Genomic DNA, 22307 nt, shown 5'->3' with positions numbered 1-22307 from the left:
TAAGTACAGAAGTATTTTATTTTTAGTGAAAACTGACACACTGTAAGATGAATTGTTCAAACGTCAGTGCGTGTTGACCAAGTGAAGCTTTATTGATTTTGCACTGCATTTAAGCAATGAAACAAAATATTCTCATATACTAAATTTGCAGCTAAACAGCAAATATTTCATGTAGTTGCATTTTGTTCTGCAGACTTGTTAAAATCTGACATCAGACTGCCATATTTTACAAAAAAATGTAGTTCGACATTGCCAGTTTATACAGTTATTTTACATGTTTCTTTATGGTACAGAGTATGCCTGTCTCCTAAGAGACTTGTCCAGGAAGAGACGAAACATTCCACTTGATAGCAATGCCCACATCCTGGTCCGGTGTTAAACCAAGTTTCTAAAATATTTCACCACCATGTGCAATCTATGTAAGACTGAAAAACAAAAGAGTAGAAGTATGCAAATACATGAATACATGTGCATGTAAAGGCCCATATCCCATTTTCTCAGAGCCAAGAGAGTATAAATACAGTATAACTATAGCTGCCTCTGAAGAGAGGCTAACAAAAGACAACTGTTATTTGCAAGACACTGGGTGGTATATGCCATCTTTCACATCACTAAATTTTAAAACTTTTTGCGAGTGGTTTCTGGTTTTTAAGAAAGGAACACACGCACACCAAAAAAAAAGTCAACCCAGAAGAGAGACACAAATGATTTTGACCGTTAAAACATACCTGTCAATCAGCGAGTCCCTCATAGTGGTTGCTATGGCACTGGGCTGGGTCTCACTTAATCGGAACACACTCTCGATAACTGACAGTTCTGTGCTTGTGGTGTCCAGGCCGCAGAAGGCAGACCAGTCGTTCACCACCATGCCGGCAGCGATTACATCACTTCCTCGGTTTACAGTACCAGCCTATAGAGGAAGGGATAGTTACTCAAACCGGCTTCTGTGCAGCTGGGTATTTAAATAAATTTTTTTTTTAATACAAAAAAACATGCAAGAGAAATAATAGATGATATCATTACACATATAGATAATGCTGTCAATTAAACTTAAGGCTTTGGGAGTTGTGTATAATTGAGTAACATGAAAACTCCAGTGTTCCACTTCAAAAAGTTCTTGAAACCATGGTCCACATTTAAGTTTGAAAATGAGATGGTGAAAATTTACTTACAACCAGAGGGACTTGCAGAAGGGATGAGAGTTCATCTTGGTCTTCTATGGATGTTTTGGGGTGAAGAAGGCCTCCTTGATTACTGAAAGTGCAATAACTACCCACAAGGACCTGCTCTGCCACCGTCTGCCTAAACACCTCCACCTTCAGGCTGTCTGCCAAAATTTCCTCTGTCTCCTGTTCGACACAGTAATCCATAGCAACAGAGACATTAACCAGCCTGAAAGTTCAATAATGTAAGCGACACACCAAATCAGTATGTTCATCCAAATATACAACTTGAAGGATGGTCCAAATTGACCCTTACCCTGTCAAGGTCAGGGTGTACTAGAGCCACATAGTCGTTACAGGCAATTACATTCCCAAGTGCAGACAGTCGCTCTTCCACCCTCTGGATACGGACTGAGTCTGGAAGAGAATTCCGTATGTGCTGCAATTCCTGATCAGTTGTGTTGTTGGGCACAAGAAGTCCATGGCGGTTTCCTGGGGAGTTGGGAGTTTTAGTCTTACAGTGAAAGCAGAGAATAGTTGGCTTCAGGCTTCAGGACCACAACCTGGCTTTGAAGTGTACCATACAGCTATGGAGAGAACTTTTAATAGAGAGTAAAATTAATAAATCAAATTCTCTCCAAAATCCAGCCAACACTATCTGATATGCACAATGTCTATATACTGTAATGGTGGTGAAAGGACAGGATCAGGAGTAGAGAAAACAAACCACTGACATCCTATATCATTCATCCCATGATCAGTGAAAAAGAATGATAGTTAAGGCTCCCAAATAAGGCTCAGCATCACAAATCTCAACCAATGTAATTACACATAGATAACCCCTGTGGTGAAAGCAGAGAGCAGCAATCCCACCCACGTCTTGTACGAGGGTACTACAGGCCATAAAAACATGCCCTGACCACCGGACCAAAGACCCAGTTCTCACAGCTGCCAGAGCATACATGATGAAGTGATGATCGTAGTCCCATCACCCTCTTTCCTTCAGGGGGTGATGGTCTCTTTCACCACAAACCCCCCCCCCCCCCCCCTTTCATAATAGAAGTGTTCAACTTTTTCCCCTCAATTCAGTTTTAGATACTCAGGCTATGACTAATGCCTGAAAAATACCAACAGCCAAATTACATGAAACCTGCAAACATCTCAGGCAGCTTTTCAGTAGATGACTGAAAGACAGAAAAATACACATGGCTTGTAAAATAGTAATAGCACTGCTTTGGAAAGTAGTACTTGTAACATGACACTCTCGAAGATAGAATTTTTACAGGGTGTGCATATAATATCTTTGAGGCAAAACAGTCACTGAATTCTGGAAACCTGTAAAGAAACTCAACTCTGTGAAGTGCACTTTTTACAATGCATGAATCTAAATACATATAATTCTTAATAAATGGCGAGACCAATTCCAGCATGTACAGTAAAGTTGGATTTGGTATGTCAGGGGAATAGATGATTGGTCTAAGTGCTGTTTACAATCCTGAACTTAATCTGTCCCTGAACAGATAAGGTAAGGCACACATACCATGACAGTGTACCCTGGTAAAAATGAAAAATGTATCATCTATTGTATAACAGAAAACCTTTGTGCGAAAGGCCTCAAATCTATTTGGTGCACAGCAAAACAAATAACCACCAGGGGAAATTATTAGAGGAAAACTTTTATAACCAACATGTTCTAAAGTAAAACGGCCACAGAGAAGCAGCTATTACCATTTAAGCCACTTTTAGTAAAACCAAAGTTTGTGTATTTTATCAGAACATTAACCAATGATAAACAGTTAGAAACTTACCTATACACATTCTACCAATTATCCTGCAACCTGCTATGGAGGCATGGACCACGGGGATTGTTTCTGATAGTTCTCCTTCAAAGACACTGTGAAGAATTATGTAAGTTTACTTAATCAATTTAGCAGACGTTTTACATGGTATATAAACGCTATATTGAACTTCCATTCACTCACGCGGAACTTTGTCCAAATATTAACAACTCAATACGTTTCTTAACAGTTCCAAAAGACTTACCTGTAGAAGTTTTCGGACCCACCTATTGCGACCAAGCAATAAGTGTTGGTGAGCTTTGCAAAGCACCCTATTTCGTTGTTCTTCTCAAAGGACACTCTGACTGCCATTTCGTTATCGACCAAAGACGTGATCAAGGCTGCCAGGAATTGGGGGACATCACAATGACAGGATATTAAGTTAACAGGATGTAAAAACTAAAATGTGTTTATTTGTTTTTACATACTATTAAATTATAAAACGGTGGCTTGCGATTGAGCGAGCTAGCTAGCTAGCCCTAGCTGACTAACCCAGCCAAAAAGTAACCGCCACCTTAAGTAAGCCAACGCCAGCTAGCTAGCTAGCTAGCTAAGACCCGTTAACTTCTGTCTTAAATAGACGTCGACTGACTTAATCTCACCACTGTCTTATAACGACTGGTGACATTATGAATACAGGTATTACAGATTTAATAGAAATCTAAGTAAAAAGTACTTACTAGCTGCTACTTGTAGTGGTGAGAGCCTTCCTGAAAAGCGTGGACTCGTTTGGCCCACGTGTTCACTTCCTCAACGTCTGTACGTCAATACGTTAGTTTCCTCTATGCAAGTCGATGTGGATCATGGGAAACATCGCGGTTTTGTTTTTATTGTAAAGGTATGTTTATGTTTGCGGAATTATAGTTTTGAGTTTAATCTTATTACAGTTTGGAAAAATAAATGTGAAGACAATGTAAGTACACTGATAGTAAGATGCGTCAATGTTCGACGTAACGTTGACAGTGTATTTTAGAATTATTAGGTAGCTATTTGGTAAGTCTTCAACGCTATAATCAGTAAAAGAAATAGCACTGAATTAATGACATGTAAAAGTTAAAACGTTAAAAGTAGCTATTGACAGGGGCACAAGCAAGTTTTTTTCTTTGTGAATTCGCATAGCAACCGGTTATAATTCTCTTGGCACAGCTGATTTGTGAACCAACCACGTTGAGACCCAGTATGACGTCTGTTTTGTTGACGCTTTCATTAGTTCGACAACTGTGAAACGTCACTGCAGTAGCAGCGCATCATCTACAGACTCGCAGCCAGCGTTTTCTGCCTGGAAACACTACAAGCTAATCGGAACAGTGAAAACATCGGATTTCGTGCCTGGAGCTTGTGTGGGGTAAAATGATTTTCTACCTGACAAATTGGAACGTTAACCCAACAACAGCACACTGTTTGTTCTCAGTAACCTACATGCGTTTAATCTACATTATTGTGATTGCAAGGTTTACAACGTGCGATAGTGAGTTTAATAGCCGGATAAAATCGGCTTCACTGTCAGTCACATTAGTCTCTTCTAATTTGTAGTTTGTAAGCTTTCATCGTTCTAGACAGATCTGGAAATAGCCTAGTAACCTAGCTACACAACGTGAAAGTAAAAAAATAAATAGGCCTACTCTAGGAAAATGCATTGATTGATAGGCTTTTTAATTTTATTTTTCTCCACGCGGGGGCAACACAGAGGTAGGATATCTAGAGACACAAAGTGATCCTTCTTAAAAACAGTTGCCCTGGACTAAGAAGGAAAAAAATCAGCACCCTAGACTGTAACACCTCTGCCCTCCACAAATGGCAAGTTCAAGTAAGCAACCAGAGAATAAATCTGCTGTTTCTTTGCTGTAGGCATGGGGGGAGGTCAAAGTGCTGATTCATCTACAGATCTTGGGCAGAAGAACCAAGGCTGTCTCTTATCCCAAGGCAATGAGCCATCAACCAGCCAGAATGTCGACAAAGAACATGAGAGCCAATCATCGGAAGCAGGGACTGATTTGCCCCAATGTAAAATGGGCAGCAAGACAGTAGATGACATGAGTTACATAATATCATGCACAAACTGGTACTAGGGTCCTTTTTACTGGGGCACCATTGTAAAAGCCAGTCACTTTTTGAGCACCAAATACAGCATAGAGCTATCCAAGCAGATGGAAAGGTGGGTACATGTTTTCATAAGTTGCGTTAATGAACATGCAGTTTGTAACAATACTATTACTTGACTGTCTGCTTGAATAGACTATCTGCATAATACTCATGAGCTTGATCTGTATTGCATATCTTTACAACTTAAATAGTTTGCCAGAACAGAACATGCTTCTCACAATCACAATTTCATGATATAACACATATGTTGAGGAGTTATCATGTAATAGTTTAATAGGATAACTGACAGTATTTTAACAGCTACAAATCACTACAAAATATATACTGTAGTGGACACAGCACCTAGAGAAAAACACACTGCATAGAAAGCAGGTCATCTACCCTGCCTGTTAGATGTGTCCTATGCACTCTAATTCTCAACTCACACTTGTACCCACCTGTTTGTAAAATGTGCCAAAACATTTCAAGAATGTGTACTCAGATATAATCACACTAAACAAGACAACCAAGTCTCACTGAAGCAATCTTAATAACCAAACAGATTGACTTTTTCCTTTATTGTTGTTTCTTTGTTAATAGAACATGGCGATATTATTAGGTACACAGTGTAGAACTGCTGACTTAAAATAATAATTTAAAAACAGTTTAATCTGGATGGAATTAAAAATGTAAACTTATTCAAATAAACCTGGAATATCTATATTTTAAAATCAAGACAATTAAAAATCACTGTCATTCTCAAGAATGATAGCATTATACAAGATGTGTGAAATTATCAGCTACTCTTAACAACTGAAAGGAAAATACAAAAGGTTCAAAGTTTCAGATAATCATTATATTTACATGAGTCATGGGTGAGGCTGAGCAGACAGCAACATCTGACCTGTAATTTAGACAATATCAAAAAAATGTATGGACAGAGTCTATGTTGGCTGACTTGGATAACTAAGTGTTTCATCCATAAATTCATTTGAAGAAACCAATGAGAAAACTAAAGTTATATACAGTAATACATTTAAAGTTTCAAAAAGAAGCAAACCAACAATAACTTTAAAGCTATATCAGATAAAATCTCACTTGTAATCAATCCTTTGTATGCAAAGAACATAAATATTTTGTTCTTGTAAAATTCTGGATTACCTCTGATATGTTTTTTTTTCCCTCCCTCCTATTGTTAGTCTCATAAAATTACTATAGAAACCAAAGGCAACAACAGGTAGAGGTTAAGAGTGGCTGTCATCCAAAGCAACCATCACACCCATAAAAAGAGGCAAATCAGTTAATTCCTACTTCCATATCTTCCTGTACAGATCTGTTTACTTTCTGGTCAATTTCATGGCTTCACCTTGACTTCAGTTTAAACTGTGTAGAATACCTTCTGTAAATGACTATTTCTATAAATACTGTAAATAGTTTCTCATGTTAAATGCTACTGTTTTTAAAATGTTCATAAAATGTACGAACCCTCATCATAACTCTAAAGACAATTTCTAATAAATATATCTTATATATTTCAAATGTTTAATTCCTTCAAGACCTCAAATCTGCAACATTTTAAATGTGTCTTGATGTATACACAACACTATCTTGCTCAGTTTTCTGTTGTCAGGGGAGGGGCGTTCACAGCATTGTGACAGTCCTAATTGTGTCATTCAAGTAACTGACATTTCTGTTTCTCCTTGTAAAAATGTCTCTGTTCCTAAAGAGTATCCTTTACTTTGCCACACAACAGTGAAACAGGTAAGTGGTAAGTGACCAAACAAACCTAAAAAACATGTATGTCAGTATCTGTTATCAAGAGATTGGTTTAGATGTGGTCAGCAATATTGTTTAGAGAGAATAATAAGAAATTACATAATTAATAGTATTACTTCTATTATTAAGTAGAATATTGACATTATCTTCTTTTTCATTCTCATAAATGACATTTAGTCAGATATAACAAAACTCCCAAAATAGACTACCAATATTTTCCCTTATGTTTATGCTTGTTCTTGACTTTAGAATTACCTCAGTGATGGAAAATTTGACTGCATTAATCCCAAAGATTCAGGCAAAAGATGCACAATGACAGAGTATGCAAACTACCTTGAGATATCATAAAAAGTATATTAAACAACATTTTAAACATGGAACACACTCTTCTGTGCTACAGCAACAAACTTCGCTCACGTTTTACCATGACCAATGTTTTTCTTTCTTTCTTGACACCCAGTGAGTTCATCAGATCATTCAGAGATGAGGAAGACTATCAGTGAAGCACAGTGTGTTCCATTCAAAGGAAGTCCCAGCCAGGACTTCCTGTACTCAAGATGCAGAATGCCCCCATCACCATGTGGCCAACTGCTGCTGGCAGGTTCTTGAATTGAACTCTTGTCTGAGAGACAATCCCATGAAATCTGTCTAAAGCTTGCACAGATGAAAGCCTGTTGTTTTTCCAAGCCTTTCTCTACCCACAGCCAAGATCTCATAATGTAGATGTAAAGATCGGGAAATAAGTAATATAATCCATCAAGAAGACAAGGGAAAACATTATTTCTGCAAATTACACAGATCTCCAAGTACGGGATGCACTGTTAACTATAGTTGCTAAAACTGTCTCCTCTTTGAAATCATGGTAAACTTGAATCAACTTAAAGAAGACATGTCAAGCTGGCCATAGCAAGTTTTAAGACAAGGCACAATGTCTTAAAGAAGGCCCAGAATTATTTTTAAGGCAGACACACAAACATAAAAAGATAGGGTGAAAAGTGGTTCGGAAGACCAGTCAAGTGAATACAGAAAACAAAAATCTGCCTCCATCAGGGTATGTTAACTCGTAGTTTTAGCATCCATCTCAAGTGATCTGATTACAAGTGGACAGCAGTGATGGATATCCATTTACACCTGGCACTTCTTGAAAGTCATGAGTAACCATTCTAATTACCATTTGTAATTAGATTCCTTGACTAACCACTAAACTACACATCTAGCTAGCTAGCAAGCTTTAAACCACTGATTTGCCACTCTTTTCAAGAACTGTATTTTCTGAAGATACAGGCTCGAGACACAGTCGACTAGGTAGTTTTTCAGTGCTGGGTGGATTGGGATGCATGAGTGTTCACACAACAAACATTATGTGGCAATATTTATCCATAATCACCTAGGTGGTTATTTCACAATGCATCTTAAAGTCATGTTGGACCCCATTCATACCTGTGCTTAGTGCTGTCCACTTTTAATTCGATCACATAATATGGTTGTTACAACCAGGTGTGAATGGGATCCCTAATACCACTGATAACTCCATAAACCTTGAAACCATTTACAACAGACCTTGGGTGTTTTGAGAAATCACTTATACTGAGACACATAAAGCATGTAGTATCACTTCTGTATCTAAGATGTCCAAATCTGAACTGCTACCATTTTGTCAGATGCAGATGACAATCACTATTTCTGGCATTTAGCTGATGCTTTTATCCAAAGCAACTTACAATTATGACTGAATACAACTTGAGCAATTGAGGAATAAGGGCCTAGCTCAGGGACCCAACAGTGGCATCTTAGCAGTTGTGGAATTTGAACTGGTAATTTTCTTATTACAAGTAAATTACTTTAACTACTGAACTACCACTGCCCTGGTAGCTATGGTGACTAAAGCAAAAATGTTGGAAAGATATAACAAATTTTCAAGTAATTGTATAAGTGAAAGATCAAGTCCAGAGTAAACCTACAAACATAAAAAGCAGAGAACAAGCCAACTCCTTACTGTCAATTATACATTAATTGTACTATACATTAATTGTTCTCTGTGGGATAAACAGAGAGTGACTATTGGATTAAGGTAAATCTTAGTTTTTTGTGGAAGTAATGCAGAGGCCATGCGCTTAAGCAAAGAAAATTTGAAAAGAAACCACTAATAACTGAGTAAGTTTGTGAAAATATAAAATGGCAAAATAAAGCCATATGAAACACATTATCTAGTTGGGGAAACTCGAAAAATGGAAATCTTCTAGTATCTTAACAATCCATTTAGGATACACAGTCCTACATTTTCTTTAAGTGTTACAAGCATTTCTTCTATATTATTTTTTTTTCCCTTTTGTTGTTTTTTGTTTGTTTTTTCTTTCCTTTTTATTGTATATATTTAGGTTATAACCCTTTGCTAATGTAGTCTGACTAAATGAAATAGTTTAAGTTATTCTCACTAAAAGTTTGCAGAGGAAAATTAGTAAACATGAGTGAAACATGAGTACCCTTATACAGTAAAGCCTACAAAAAGCATTTGACAGGACAACTCAAACTAAAATAAGGCAATACAAAATGCACTCAGATGTAGAAGCTATTCACCTTTAAACCATTTTAGTCTGCCTCCAAACAGGCTCATGGACTGGAGCTGGTGCTTTCTAGATGTAAGATTTGGATTATTAAATGTTATCACACCTTTCTAAAATGAATAAGTGGGATCTATGCCAAATGTCAACAACTTTATGACACTGAAAATGATCAAATAGTCTCTGGAATGAAGTACTCCCGTGCCACTACTGCATCGGCTGACCACTAAAGTACTTCATATCTTCTTCATCAAACCATGTAAAAATGCAGGAAGTGCAGGAATTAAATATGAACTCTACATAGTTGTGCTCATCTACAAATCAAGAATGCTTGGATGTTTGATAAGACAAACAGGATTGCCACACAGCGCACTTCACACAGTTAGAAAGAAACAGCACAATCAGTATCACACAATAGTGCAAATCTAACGTATTCATAAAACCGTTTCTATAATCACTGCTTGTTCTGTCAAAAACTAGCATTTTAGCCAGAATGTTTAAGGTCAAACATATTTGCATATTTGTAGGATGTGCATTAGCAGTATTTTGATGATGATGTGACACTAACAAATAAGGTCTTGCATCAAAAAAAGTAAAATCTAAAAATATATATATAACTAAATAAAAATAAAATCCCCCTAAGCAAACTTCTTCTGCAAGAGCAAGTTGTAGTCTAAACAACCCAAATGGTTTAAAGAAGAATTGATTTTTCCCTGTAACATGAACATTCAAAGAAAACTGATGACAAATCATTTTGAAATGCCATATGGTTAGAATTTTTAAATTATATTCAAAAGTGATAATAGATTGCAAAACACATTCCCACCTTGAATTCTCTTTAGGCAATACTGTGTTAATAAAAATGACACTAGATAAAAATTTAGGTAGTTAATATCATAATAGGAAAATGCAACAGATAAGGGAATTATAGGTATAAAGAGGCAAATGGTTTGAAGAAACCATCAGTAATCAGCTAGGGTGTCAAGATGACTCTCGCCTAGTTATTTCAAAATTTCAACCACAAACCCTACTGGGCTTGCATATGCTGAAATGATGTCACATAAAACCACTTTAACTTCTATATTTACCTCCAAATGTGGTGTTACTGTTACTGAGTTACTGAAGAACTGCTAAAAAAGAGAGCTACATCATATACATGTGAGGAAAACTAGGAGTCCCTTGCTCATTTTTATACTGCTCAAATACAGAAGTATGTATGAACCTGTCTTGCCTGCTGTGTGCTTATCTGTTAAGTGGGAGCAACACAGGAAATGAACAAGTGCTATAAAAAAAACAAGATATCTAAAAATTACCCCATTCCATGTTAGGCCACCTGTCCTCCTCAACAAGTTTGAGAAGTTAGCAAAACTCAGAGAAGTGGCCTCAAATAGGATACTGTCCTTTTACAGTCACCAAAAGACCACACTAACAGAGCTTTGAGTCTTGCACTCAATACATCAAAAAGACTAAATGATGCACATAAGTCCTTAGTAATCCTTTCTATGTCATTTCTACCTACTTTGTTATACAAGTCTTTTAACACTGAATCATTTTTGTTGTTTTTTGATGTTTGTTTGACTTGTTTGATAGCGTTTGAAATTCCTGTACAGGTTTGTGTTGAGAGCAAGACAACACTGGCATCTGACTACAATTCCTCTTGCGCTCCTTGGAGACATGACAGTGTGGTGATCCTTCAATTCCTGTTGCAGCCAGGTGAGAGTGGATGGGTGTGGGATGGGCTTACAGAAGGATTGTAAGGCCAAAGCGATGGTTAGCTCCTGTACCTGCAACCCACCACTCAGTTAAAGCCTAGCAATCCTGTGCTTTTGGCTCATGCTAAAAAAAGAGACAATTTTGCAATTTTTGTTGTGAAGTTTGGTCACGTGTGAAAGGGTATGGACTCCCTCCCCCACAACGACACAGTAGACAGGCACTGGTCATGTAGGTGCTTCCAAATGTTGTCTTAATAGCCCTCGCCAGCATCCTCTAGTGTTTGACTCGGTAGCGCCCCCTAGCCTGTCATACCCACTCCTGCACTGGATGTTTGTAGTAGGTCACGTGTTGTGGGACACTTTTGTTCTTGAACTGGAAGATGGTATAAACAAGGACCAGAATGCAAAGGGACAAAATGCAGGGGATCACCACGGCAATAGCATTTACAGTGCTTGGCACATCATTAATGGCAACCATGATGTCAACATCGTCATGGGGGAGGTGCCTGTCCTTGTTCTTCTCCATTTGTGACTGGTCGCAACCCATCCAGTCTTTGAGGATCGACTTGGGGTAGCCTGGTTCCACTGTCAGCTTCTGGTTGTCAAACTTCCAGTAGTCCTTTCCCTTGTAGAAGTAGGTATAAACTAGGAGGAGCACCAAAGAGAAAAAATGTCAGGTGGGTATCGGATATAGAAGTATTCTAGAAGCATAATTCACAGCATGGCTATCTGAGCCTATGAAAGGGCTGAAAATATAAATGGATTAATCCCAATTTTATTCTGCACATGCTGTGAACATGAGCGGGAGTCATGGACGACTGAGGTAAAGTAATGTGCTTATCAAAGCTCAAAGCAAGCGCTGGCTTTTACAAGCAAATGCTGGTTTTACATGCAGACCACGACGCATAACCTTTTCAGACAACTCACTTTATATTCATGAGGACATATATGTGTCCTTCTAAAGGTTCAAGGACAGATAGTTGAGAAAATTCCAATGTTGCACAGTGCTTCAGAGACTGACTGACTGTGAATGCTAGATAAACATGCACGCACACATTCACACATGCTCGTAAACAGACACAGACATGGACACACACCAAATGGTGGGAGACAGGTCCTGTGAGTGTGATTGATTAAGTTCCCCCTTTTCCCCTTCCTTTCACTCCCACACTTTCTCTTTTTTCCCCAATGCCACTTATCTGCGGGACTTCCGTAGGGAGGTCTGACTGACTGAAAAATCATGAGTTCTAGGCTAAACACACAGGCCAAAGAGTGCTGCTGGTGTGGTGTAGAGGACATGTGGAGCTGCGGTGTAAACGGCCGGCTCAAGCTCGCATGTGCTGAGCCAACACGGCCCAGGGTGCTGGACGCACGTATGAAGCTTGGTGCAGTGAACCTGAAACCGCAGCTCTCTGTTCTTTACCTTAGCAGCAATCATATGTAATCAATGACAGATTATGCCTGGTGGGCTGCAGAGCCGTTCTTCTGATTGATTTTGTTTACCTCGAAGGTGCAAGCTTTCATCTGTCACTACCACTCGAGTTGAAGGTTACAGAATGTCAAGACAGTAAAGGTTCTTTGGTAATTTCCTTTTTTCTTTTAAACCCAGCACTGATTGCTCAAGTAGTGGCTTGAATGTTCAACACTTTGAACTAAAAGAATAAAGGTACAAATTCAAGATCAACACATGCAGAGTAACTGCGAAAGAACTAAAGGTTCTACTCTCCCTGTTTCAAATACCATCTCTATGACCACTGTGACTGTGCCCTCTAACCAAAGAGTTTACAGTTAAAATGTGTGAATAACTCAGAAAAGGAGCACATTCTGTTCAGTGCTTAACAATGTCTTAATTTTAATGACAGATATAAAGGTTGTGGCACATTAAAACCACAGGAGCTTTTCATGCTGCTAAAAGAAGGACTTGAGGCCAGCCAGTTGCATCACTTCAGCTTGTCATCAGTTGTCAGGTAAATATGCTACCCTCCCGGACCCTGCTTTAGACTAGCTTGCATTGCATTGCATCCTTGGCACTTTACTTCAGATTATCATGAACACAGCAGCTCAACAGGCTCAGAATAACAACCCAGATTATACCAATTGTGTCTTTTCCAAAGACTCCAACACTTCTGCATTTTAATGCAGTTCTTCATGTATTACCCAGAGTATCATTAATCTGAAAGTGTCCACCCTTATCATTACTTGGTAAATAATAATTTGGATTTATTATACTGGCTGCCTTTTATGCAGGGGTGCAGTGACATACATCACAGCCAAAAGCTATTCATCTCCTCTACTCATCGTTGTGACAAACCAATGTTGTTATCAAACAGACACCGAGGGTGACTCATGACCAAAACCACCGCGGTCAACATGACAACACAGCAGCGCAATGTGCCAGATAAAAACTAATCACATTCTTTATAGTAAAGATTATAGCACAAGCAATGAAAACACTCACCACACCCACAAAACACATCTCACCACAAAAAGCTATGCTTCAGTGCAGAAATATTAAATGATTGTTGTTCCAATAAAGGCAATCCATCTGAAAATATATGCCATGAATTTGTAATTGCTGGGTGAGGAGGTTTGTTGCAATTTGACAAATTATGTTTCCCCGAATTGGCTATGCTAATACATTTTTGTGTTCATCTGGAGATTAATGCAATGACGTTTGTTGAATTGTCATGTGTTACTGATATACATCCTTTTCCACATAGTATAGTAACATACTAACCACTGAATCCCTCTATCATAGTGATCAAACACAATCATGAGTGCCATGAGGATTTATGATGTAATAGTACACTTTAACTTTCCCTGTTGTTTTCAACGCTGGCTTCTTTGGAATGGCCATCAGGCCCTGAAGAGCCTTTAAGGCTGATATGCTGCTGTGTATGTCACTCACATCCTTCTCGGCTGACAAAGGCTCCTTGTGGGGCCTCAGGAATGCCCTTCCAAACAGTGATAGGCTTGGGGTAGCCTGGGTCAGCCGTCCGCTTCTCCTCGTTGTAGCGCCAGTACTGATCACCCTTGAAGAAATAAGTTTTGCCCACGGGTTCCCAGCGTAGAGCTGTGTCTATACCATCATGGGGCAGACAGTTACCCAGCTCCACCAGGTTGTGGGGATAGCCTGGCTCTGCTGTAACTTCCTTAAATACCCAGTACTTGTTATCTGTGGAACAAGAAATGAGATAAGAGTGTGAAACATGGCATAAGTGAGGGGTGTTGAAAGCATGTCTCAGGGATACAAGAGACCTGAGTTAGTACTAATACTCTCTTTGCTTGACAGAAAGTGGAACAAAACGTAAGACACTATAAAAAGCTAAAATGTGGATTTACTATTTACTATTTCTTCAGAGTGTATGCTAAGGTGACGGCCTGTGATGTTGAGACAGAGAAAATTATCATAAACCTTTTATTTATCAATATTGATGTAAAAGCTAGGTTCTCTATGAGGCTTCCTGCAATCTTATTTCTTGATGAAGCATCAGAGATCTGGAGCCTTTGACTAAAAATATCCCTCTCAGCATCTATCTGCACAGCAAGACTGCACTGGGGTAATTCACTAAGGGAAGGTGGGAATGGGGCTTCTTGAAAAAGAGGGATTATGAGAAGAAAGAAAAAAAAGAATGTTTTATCAAGAGTGATGCATATTAGAGTTATCCGGAAGATAATTAAGAGTTGGACAATTTTTTGAGAACAATCAATACTGAATAAAGAGTTCTAATCAGGTAAAAACTCTAGTCAACTGAATAATCAATTCTTGAGATTAGGCTCATGATTAGAATGATGTTGAATGCCACAAAAGCCTATTATTAACATTTTGCTGGAACTATACTTTGAATTGAAAGAACACTTCAAGTAGTATTAGTCTAAAACTGATTAACTGTTTGCATAATGATTTATGAAGGCTGTTCTAGGTATGTATCCTCGTTTAGGACACATTGTACTTAGGGACCTGGAATCAAGACTTAATAAGACTTCAGCAAGGAACTCCGTTACCTAATGATATAGATAATTAGAACTGATTATTCCACCATGGCATTTTTAAATGCCTGAAAAAACAACACATATTTGCAAAAATGGAGGAAGCATTTAACTTACTACTGTAAGCACACTAAAAGAAAATGGATTTCTTTAGGTTTCCTGAGTTAGGAAACTAGCCTGAAGCAGCACTTTGCAGATTAAATTCATGAAAATTCATACAAGCTAAAGAATCTTGTGCAGACTTGTCTTCACCTAGTGGGCTTTAACAGCACAACAAGCAACATTTTTAGAATGAATTAGTCACATATTGTTAGCATTAATTAATCTTGACCAGTAGCCCTAACCTCATAGAGGTGCGTTATGGGCTCAGTCCTGGGTAGGCACCATGGGAGGCAGGCTGCAGATTCTAAGGCTCCAATCCTAGCTGTACTTGAGCAAAGCACTTAACCCCAGCTTGCTCTAAGGATGTGACCTCTGTCACTCCACTCCCTTCCTCTCAAGGCATGCTTGTTAATTGTAGTCTCCTTGCTGGAGACTACATGCCGTGCCACTGGAATAGGAAATATGTGCCATTGCTTCTTTTTGCTATGGAACATCCTGTGCCATGTAGATTTTTTTCGTCAAGTGGCAACATCTATTTTTAACATTACATATCTATTATTAGCATTGTATACCATAATAATTCAGGTGTGTTTACCTACCTTTGAAGAACACAAATTTGCCATCAGATCTCTCATAGGCTGCATCAATGCGGGGTGGGAGACCCTTCCAGAACTGGTCAATGAGCATGGGGTAGCCCTCCTGAACCTTGTTATTCCGCAAACGCCAGAACCAGCGATCCTGTCAGAAGAAAATGATATAGTTCAAAAGGTAATTAGTATCTAGCTAACACTAAACTAGGACATGGTCTACATTACTACAGCCAATAACAATCCCTCACACATCTGCGCACTAGGTTTTTAAATATTTGTTTTAACTTACTCTTTTAATCTGTGACATCTGAAAATATAGTGTTGAATAGTCTTATTTACAGTTAGATTTTTTTCAGAAATAAATCAGTTGTTATAAATAAATAGAGATAAGTTCTTTATGGGATTATGGAAGATGGTCTTGACTGATAGACTGTGCTGTGCAGAAAGCCTGAGTAATCTGGGATAGCAATTTTACATAGAAAATACTGAGAAATTATATGATTAAATGTGATCAGGTGGTCAGACTTTCAAAAACACTCGCATCAGGCAGCTGCTGACCTTTAAATACATTTAAAATGCATTCAGAAACCTCAGACCTAGTTTATTAATGCATAATACACACAAATGTATGCATCTGTCTTTCCCAATCTGCTGAAACCAAATTTGCTTCTCCTTACTCTTTTAGTGATTTTTATCCAGTTCAACAGAAAATAATAAAAAGCCAAATGGATACATTTGAGAAATGAACAGACACGGAGCAAGAAAGGAGACCTTCACTATTGTATGTTGGTGACGGCTCACCTTGAACACAAACATCTCCCTCCTGAAAAAAGCCACCGTGTTGAAGTTGCCGTCGCAGATGTTGGGCTTTCCATAACCAGGGGAAGATGGGCGGTCTCCAGAGGGCGGCCGCGGGGGACGAGACTGTCGATCATGCTTCCTCTCAGATGTAGAGTGAGTGCGTCGGGCAGGGAGGGTAGGAAGAGGCCGGGTTGGTTCCAACATCGCTGTTGGGATTCCTACATAAAGAGATGTTTTGTTTCAGTATATGAAAGAACAGCAGAGCTTCACTCGTTTTATTCATTCATTTAGTCCTGGCTGTGTTATCCATATGCCTTTGATCTTGCCATTTTCTTTTTTGTTCATTCATTAAAGCACTGGTGTTCCTCCAGGTATTAAAATGTCTTTAAAATGTATCAATGTCTCAAAATGTATCAGTCTTCAATGTGGCCAAGGAAAACCGTGTTAAAATAATAGCAAAATGGCAAATAATAAAAATAATAAGACAGAACTTATGAACCCTTCAAAGTTGTCTGAATTTCTGCATGAATAATTCTGAAAATATGGTCTGATCTAATTCATGATGCACTAACAACAAATGCAACATTTAACAGTGCCACATCTTCACTGAAGAATCAAGGTGACTAATGAAATACAGGCAATGACCTGTTAAAAAAATCAGAAAAAGTCAGATGTCCAGCTGTGGGTTTGAACTGCCATGCCATAAAAAACTTTTTTTCCTGACCTGAAAATCTTGGTGAAGTGTACTATGCCCAAAAGACACTTGAGGAGAACCTCAGAAGAAATGACGCTGGTAAAAATCACAATATAGGTTTTCTATATATTTTGGCCTCTGTCAGTTTACAGTAAGGAAAACATTGCTTCTACTCTCCCTAGCAGTGGGTGTCCTACAAAACTCAGTGCAAGGGCACGCTGTTAAAACCTCAAACAAGTGATGAACCCTAGGGCAACATCTAAGGATCTGCAAGCATGGCATGTCTTGCACTTGATTGAGATTGTGATATTAAATATATGTTTGCATACTACAGGCATCAATGACCTTGATTGTTCAAGCCATTTCTTTAATTATAGATATTGCATATTAATCTAGATATTCAACCATTTTTTAGCAGCATCCACGTTTTGTATGCCTCAAGTTGAAAATTACATTCAGAATGTTTGCATAGAGGCATGGAACCTTTGTCCATACCGTAAATTTTCTGGATGCCTTGAAGGTCATCTAGTGGCAGTTTGAAGTTGTGTGTATCCATGTATTGGTAAAAGGGGGCCATGATCGCGCTGGGGTCATTTGAATGTTCCAGACCCAATGCATGGCCCAGTTCATGCACCGCCACCAAGAAAAGGTCATTCCCTGCAAGAGTCAAAGAGGCTAGGTTGATAAATGATCATCTTAAAGTAACAGTGGTGAGAGGGACTCTTCTTTTTCATTTTTCACATTCAGGCCACATCAACATCCAATCAGGTTTGCTGTGTACCCTCCTCCATTTTTTCCTCTGTCCTGTGATCAATATTCCCTCCCTTTTTACCTCATTATATTATGTGTCTTAGCCCTAACTCACTCACCCTCTTCTCTGGCTCCTCAATATTCTTCTCCTCTTCTACTCTCTCTCTCTTGCTAGAGAGGTATAGACCATCCGCATGTCATTAAATAAATGATCCCCTTGCCCAAGGACAGTGTCTAGAGAAGACTGCAACCAGTCAGGGCTGACACAGTGGCCATGTCTGAAGGCACCTGCAACAAACATTTTTTGTGTGTGTGTATGGAAAGGTGTGCAAGTGCTCCACTGCATAAATGAGTGAGCTACAGATTCTGCAGTGGCACCATTTTGAACTGCTGGTGTGTGACTGGTGTATTACTTTGACCTCAAATGTAGGCTGCCCGTGTGAGCTGACACCCAGTGGCCCCTCTGACTGACCTCCTGCAGGAAGAGACTCTGAGCATTCCCGAACAAAAGAGCGTTCTCTATCCTGACTGTCCCTGATTCCACGTCCCTGATTGATTATTTTCTGGAATGTAAACTCTTTATTCGTGCTTGGAATAATACATTTGGAATTCAAGCTCATTATTTAAGATTGCTGATGATAATACATTCACCCCACTACAAATCCATACAAATGTTTTTAGGAATTTATAGACTTGCTGATAAAATGTTGTTTGGTATTTTTCTGGTGAATTTAAGAATATAGCAGTCAGCACTATTCTCTAATCCAAGTGGTCTTTAACTACCACTACTTAACTGGAGCCTGTATGTAGAAGAGATGTAGAAGTGCTTCATAAGTATCAAAATCCCTAAAAAGTATCCCTAAAATTATATCAAATATTCAGTATGATTTCAGTCGCAGGAGTCTGATTTGGGTCACAGGAAGATGGTAAACTCATTTGGGTCCTGAAGTGAAAAAAGTGAAAAAAGGACGTTCTAGATCTACCCCGGCTACCTCTGCATTCGCTACTGATCCTCAGAATTTGGTGTGTTCTCATCAAGATACAATGAAATATTTATTAAAGGATGACTAATCAGTGGAAGCAGTGACTAACACACATCCCCTCATACTGACATTGAAGAAATTGTAGTGATTCCCAGTAGCAGTAGTTCTACAAGATTTATGACATCAAAGTAGGTCAATCTAGTTGTGTAATGGATTCTGCGTTTTTCTCTTTGGTTGTTCTGAGTATGTTTTCCAATAAAGAAATGATGGAATAGGAAAGCACTCTATGAAGTTTCACATCATTGGATCCTCACTTACCATCATGGTTAGCATTTCCTAATGTCCAGGGCTCGTCCGAGTCGAAGTGTGTGTCCCCTCCAATTCCAGGTCCAGGGAAGTAAGCGTGGGCTAAAAAGCCTCCCTCTCCGTCAAATGGTGAGCTGTCACCGTGGAACCCTGAGGCGAAGAAGATCATGATGTCAGCCTCCTTGCCCTCTTTCTTGATCTCGGAGTAGGCCACTTCCTGAAAGGTTAGTGGGGTCACTGCCTGCCACACATCAAAGGCCTGCCGGATCGCCCTCTGGGTGTCCTTCTCCCCCACCTTAGGCGTGAAGTTGTGTATGCTGAAGAGAGCAGAAAACAAGCAAACACACAAGCAAACCAACAAACACATACATTACAAACAATGGCATTCAATATCAATATCGCTGAATGGGTTTCAGTGACATGCAAGAAATTGGTCAATCATGAAGAGCCCTTATCCACAAACAATCTGTATAAATATTCTTATGTACAAATGTTTTTACAGATACTTCCATGTTGAAGATACACTTCTTCCACATATGGAAAACACTCTCGCTAACCAGTCTATTACAAAATACCTTTCTTCTACCTATACACACTGGTCACCTTCTTAGGTTCATCTGTGTCAGAAGTGAATTTTATAATATGTAGCCCTGCACAGATTAGTCAGCCTCTACCCCATTTATCACTGGTCAGTTTCTGACCACAGTACTGCCAACTGGATATTATTTAGGTGGCAGATTTTTTTCAGTGCATCACTGACATGGGCAGTCAGTGACACTGTTGTGGGTGTTGAGCTGTTTCAGTTTAAGTGCAGCAACATTGCTGTTGTTTTTACACATGTCAGAGTCATTGTTGGGTTGAGAGCCAACCCAAAATACCTAGCTGTCTAAAACAATAACGGTCCTGTGTTTGCTACTATTGGGTAAACAGACGGGTTTTAGTCTGAAAAACACCGCACACTTACAAGGTGTTTTGAAGAGTTTGAGCAGCAGTTTCTAATTTTTTTAATTAGCTAGTGACCGTGTAGTGTACTGCATATTGGCATTTGCACATAAATACTTGAGAGGCTGATATGAGATCAAACAAGCAAGAATAGTCATCAAAGAAATGTACTGTTATGTAATGAATTAATCTACAAAGCAATGCTTCTGAAATATATGTGGCAAAAAAGCAAATGAAGCAATGTAGTCCTTTCAGAGGTAGATGGCAGCCTCCTTATCTCACAGCCAAAGGCCCAGAGGTGGGAAAAACTCACTGACTCACTCCAATCTGAAATGGAATGGTTTACTGAGATTAGTAGGAACCAATATAAATCCTGATGAGGAAAGCATTTCAGTATTGTATATTAAGCTAATTAACTCAAAGGCAATGTTTTGCTATAATGTGCAATTTATCATAAAGTTTAAAAAGGAACGAGGCCATTGTCGTTATAACAACAAATCCTGTATCCACTTGCTGAATAAAAATAGCTACATGTTTACTTGGTGGAATAGGGGATGGTTGGTGGCCAAGAAAAGCACAGAGCCCCCCCCCCACCCTTTGCTCAAAGATCAAATCAAATTCACCTGAACAGACACTCTAAATATAGACCAGGCAGCAACTCAGTGACACTAAAAGCAGTTCACTCTCTCTGTGTCTCTCTCCTATACACACCCACATATATACATACATAAAATATGTATGTAAAATATCTTGAAGTAATACTGTATCTTTTACTCATTCCCTCTCCATCTCACCCAAAAAGGAGAGACTGGGTTATTTTCCCTGTCTTGCCAAAGCAGAGCACTTCAGCAAGTGTTTCTGCATTATTGCATAAGCAATATGTACAAAAATATATATCAACCTTCCGTGAATCCAATATTGGTGCATATAATAAAAAAGGAGAAAATCAGCTAACCACCCTGAGAAGTGACTTTAGGCTGAGAGCATGTTCTGCCCTAGCAGGCAAAAAGCCATCTTATCAAGTTTAAGTTAGTTACACACACAGAGCAATACAGGGTATACTCACAGATGTACTACAACCAAATACAATACACCATTAAACCACAGATCTGTTAATTTACCCATCTTTTGGTTATAAATAGCAGATTTATATATTGCTTCTTGTGCATTCATTTTGTAAGACAGGAAGAATCCAGCTAATCAAAGCATGCCTTGACTTACTCTGACTTCAGTTCTCACACTGCAAAATCCCCAGTGCTGAATTAAATCTTACAGTGTTCATCTGTGTCCAGCGGCAAATAAATGAATACTGTAGGTGTATATTCGACATTGGGGATTTTACTGTATAAAGAAATGGACTCTGTACCTGTAAGAGATTTTTTTGTCCCTCCATTTCTGACCGGTGAGGGCATAGCGTTTATTTCTCCTCCGTCGGGGGTGATCGGGAACGCCACACCGAGGTTTCTTCATCCACCTAAACAGCAGTCAGCCACACAAACCAGCAAAAAAGCACTAATAATTGTTATGATATAAAAATACTGATGCAAACATTTCATTGCATAACACTGAGCTTATTACACATGACGTTTGTAAGATAATCAGAATGCTGTTGACATTACTGAATAGTGTTTGGTAAAACCATTTCTCACATCACAGCAATGACGCTACTGCGTTTAATTGTTTTAGCTGAACATATATGAATGTAATTTACACCAGCAATACCACTTTCTTAAATTATCTAATCAAATGAACTATCTTTCTTAAACTATCTAACAGCATAGGTCAGTGTAGGCGAGACTCACTCGATGGTGGTTTGGTCAAGAACTCCGGTCACGGGGATGCCATAAAAGCGTTGCATGGCAGCAACAGCTGACTGCATGGCCTTCTCCGAGCGCAGGTCTGACGTCCGGACGTCGTGGGGGAGCAAGTAGCCATAGTTCTTCAGCCATGTCTGAGGGCAGATGCACAAAAGGGCATAACACTTCAGTAAAGTGGGTTTCCCAAAATCACAATCTCC

At 38.9% G+C, this 22307-nt stretch overlaps 2 protein-coding genes and 2 long non-coding RNA genes across 6 annotated transcripts in view; 2 read left to right on the top strand and 2 right to left on the bottom strand.

The window, feature by feature from the left end:
- Positions 1-67: 67 nt before the first annotated feature.
- eif6 (eukaryotic translation initiation factor 6) lies at positions 68-3769 on the bottom strand. The gene is made up of 7 exons (XM_027004989.2): positions 3682-3769; positions 3207-3342; positions 2972-3057; positions 1480-1655; positions 1173-1349; positions 729-910; positions 68-425 (listed from the first exon to the last, which is right to left on the bottom strand). The coding sequence occupies exons 2-7, from the start codon at positions 3311-3313 to the stop codon at positions 416-418; spliced, it is 738 nt and encodes a 245-aa protein (XP_026860790.1). The 5' UTR covers positions 3314-3342; positions 3682-3769; the 3' UTR covers positions 68-415.
- Positions 3768-7911, top strand: LOC113574224. 2 transcript variants are annotated; one of them, XR_003410299.2, is made up of 3 exons: positions 3768-3839; positions 4212-4346; positions 4850-7911. It is a non-coding gene; the product is annotated as an uncharacterized LOC113574224 (long non-coding RNA). The 2 variants fall into 2 exon arrangements; XR_003410300.2 differs by having other exon boundaries at positions 3825-3914.
- Positions 5631-22307, bottom strand: part of mmp24 (matrix metallopeptidase 24) — a 28756-nt gene continuing 12079 nt past the window's right edge. The window contains exons 2-9 of the mRNA XM_027004987.2: positions 22093-22241; positions 21657-21764; positions 19361-19665; positions 17805-17966; positions 16616-16833; positions 15824-15962; positions 14041-14307; positions 5631-11777 (exon numbers count right to left, since the gene is read on the bottom strand). Of these exons, the coding sequence (XP_026860788.2) occupies positions 11440-11777; positions 14041-14307; positions 15824-15962; positions 16616-16833; positions 17805-17966; positions 19361-19665; positions 21657-21764; positions 22093-22169 (1614 nt within the window). The 5' untranslated portion in view covers positions 22170-22241 and the 3' untranslated portion in view covers positions 5631-11439. The remainder of the gene's footprint in view (positions 11778-14040; positions 14308-15823; positions 15963-16615; positions 16834-17804; positions 17967-19360; positions 19666-21656; positions 21765-22092; positions 22242-22307) is intronic.
- On the top strand, positions 11693-16583 carry LOC113574221. 2 transcript variants are annotated; one of them, XR_003410297.2, is made up of 5 exons: positions 11693-11809; positions 12643-12713; positions 12995-13099; positions 15851-15992; positions 16500-16583. It is a non-coding gene; the product is annotated as an uncharacterized LOC113574221 (long non-coding RNA). The 2 variants fall into 2 exon arrangements; XR_003410298.2 differs by lacking the exon at positions 12643-12713.

This window comes from Electrophorus electricus, chromosome 3 (assembly GCF_013358815.1).
Source record: "Electrophorus electricus isolate fEleEle1 chromosome 3, fEleEle1.pri, whole genome shotgun sequence".
NCBI classification, from domain to species: Eukaryota; Metazoa; Chordata; class Actinopteri; order Gymnotiformes; family Gymnotidae; genus Electrophorus; species Electrophorus electricus.
Note: the sequence above shows the minus strand (reverse complement) of the source record. Positions and strands in the feature narration are given on the sequence as shown.

Bases quoted from the DNA above. Each gene is read 5' to 3' on its own strand.
- eif6 (XM_027004989.2), bottom strand. From the start codon at position 3,313: ATGGCAGTCAGAGTGTCCTTTGAGAAGAACAACGAAATAGGGTGCTTT. The intron at 1,350-1,479 runs GTAAGGGTCAAT...TGTGTCGAACAG, and splicing joins TACACCCTGACCTTGACAGG to GAGACAGAGGAAATTTTGGC. The intron at 911-1,172 runs GTAAGTAAATTT...CTTCCTCTATAG, and splicing joins TTCTGCAAGTCCCTCTGGTT to GCTGGTACTGTAAACCGAGG.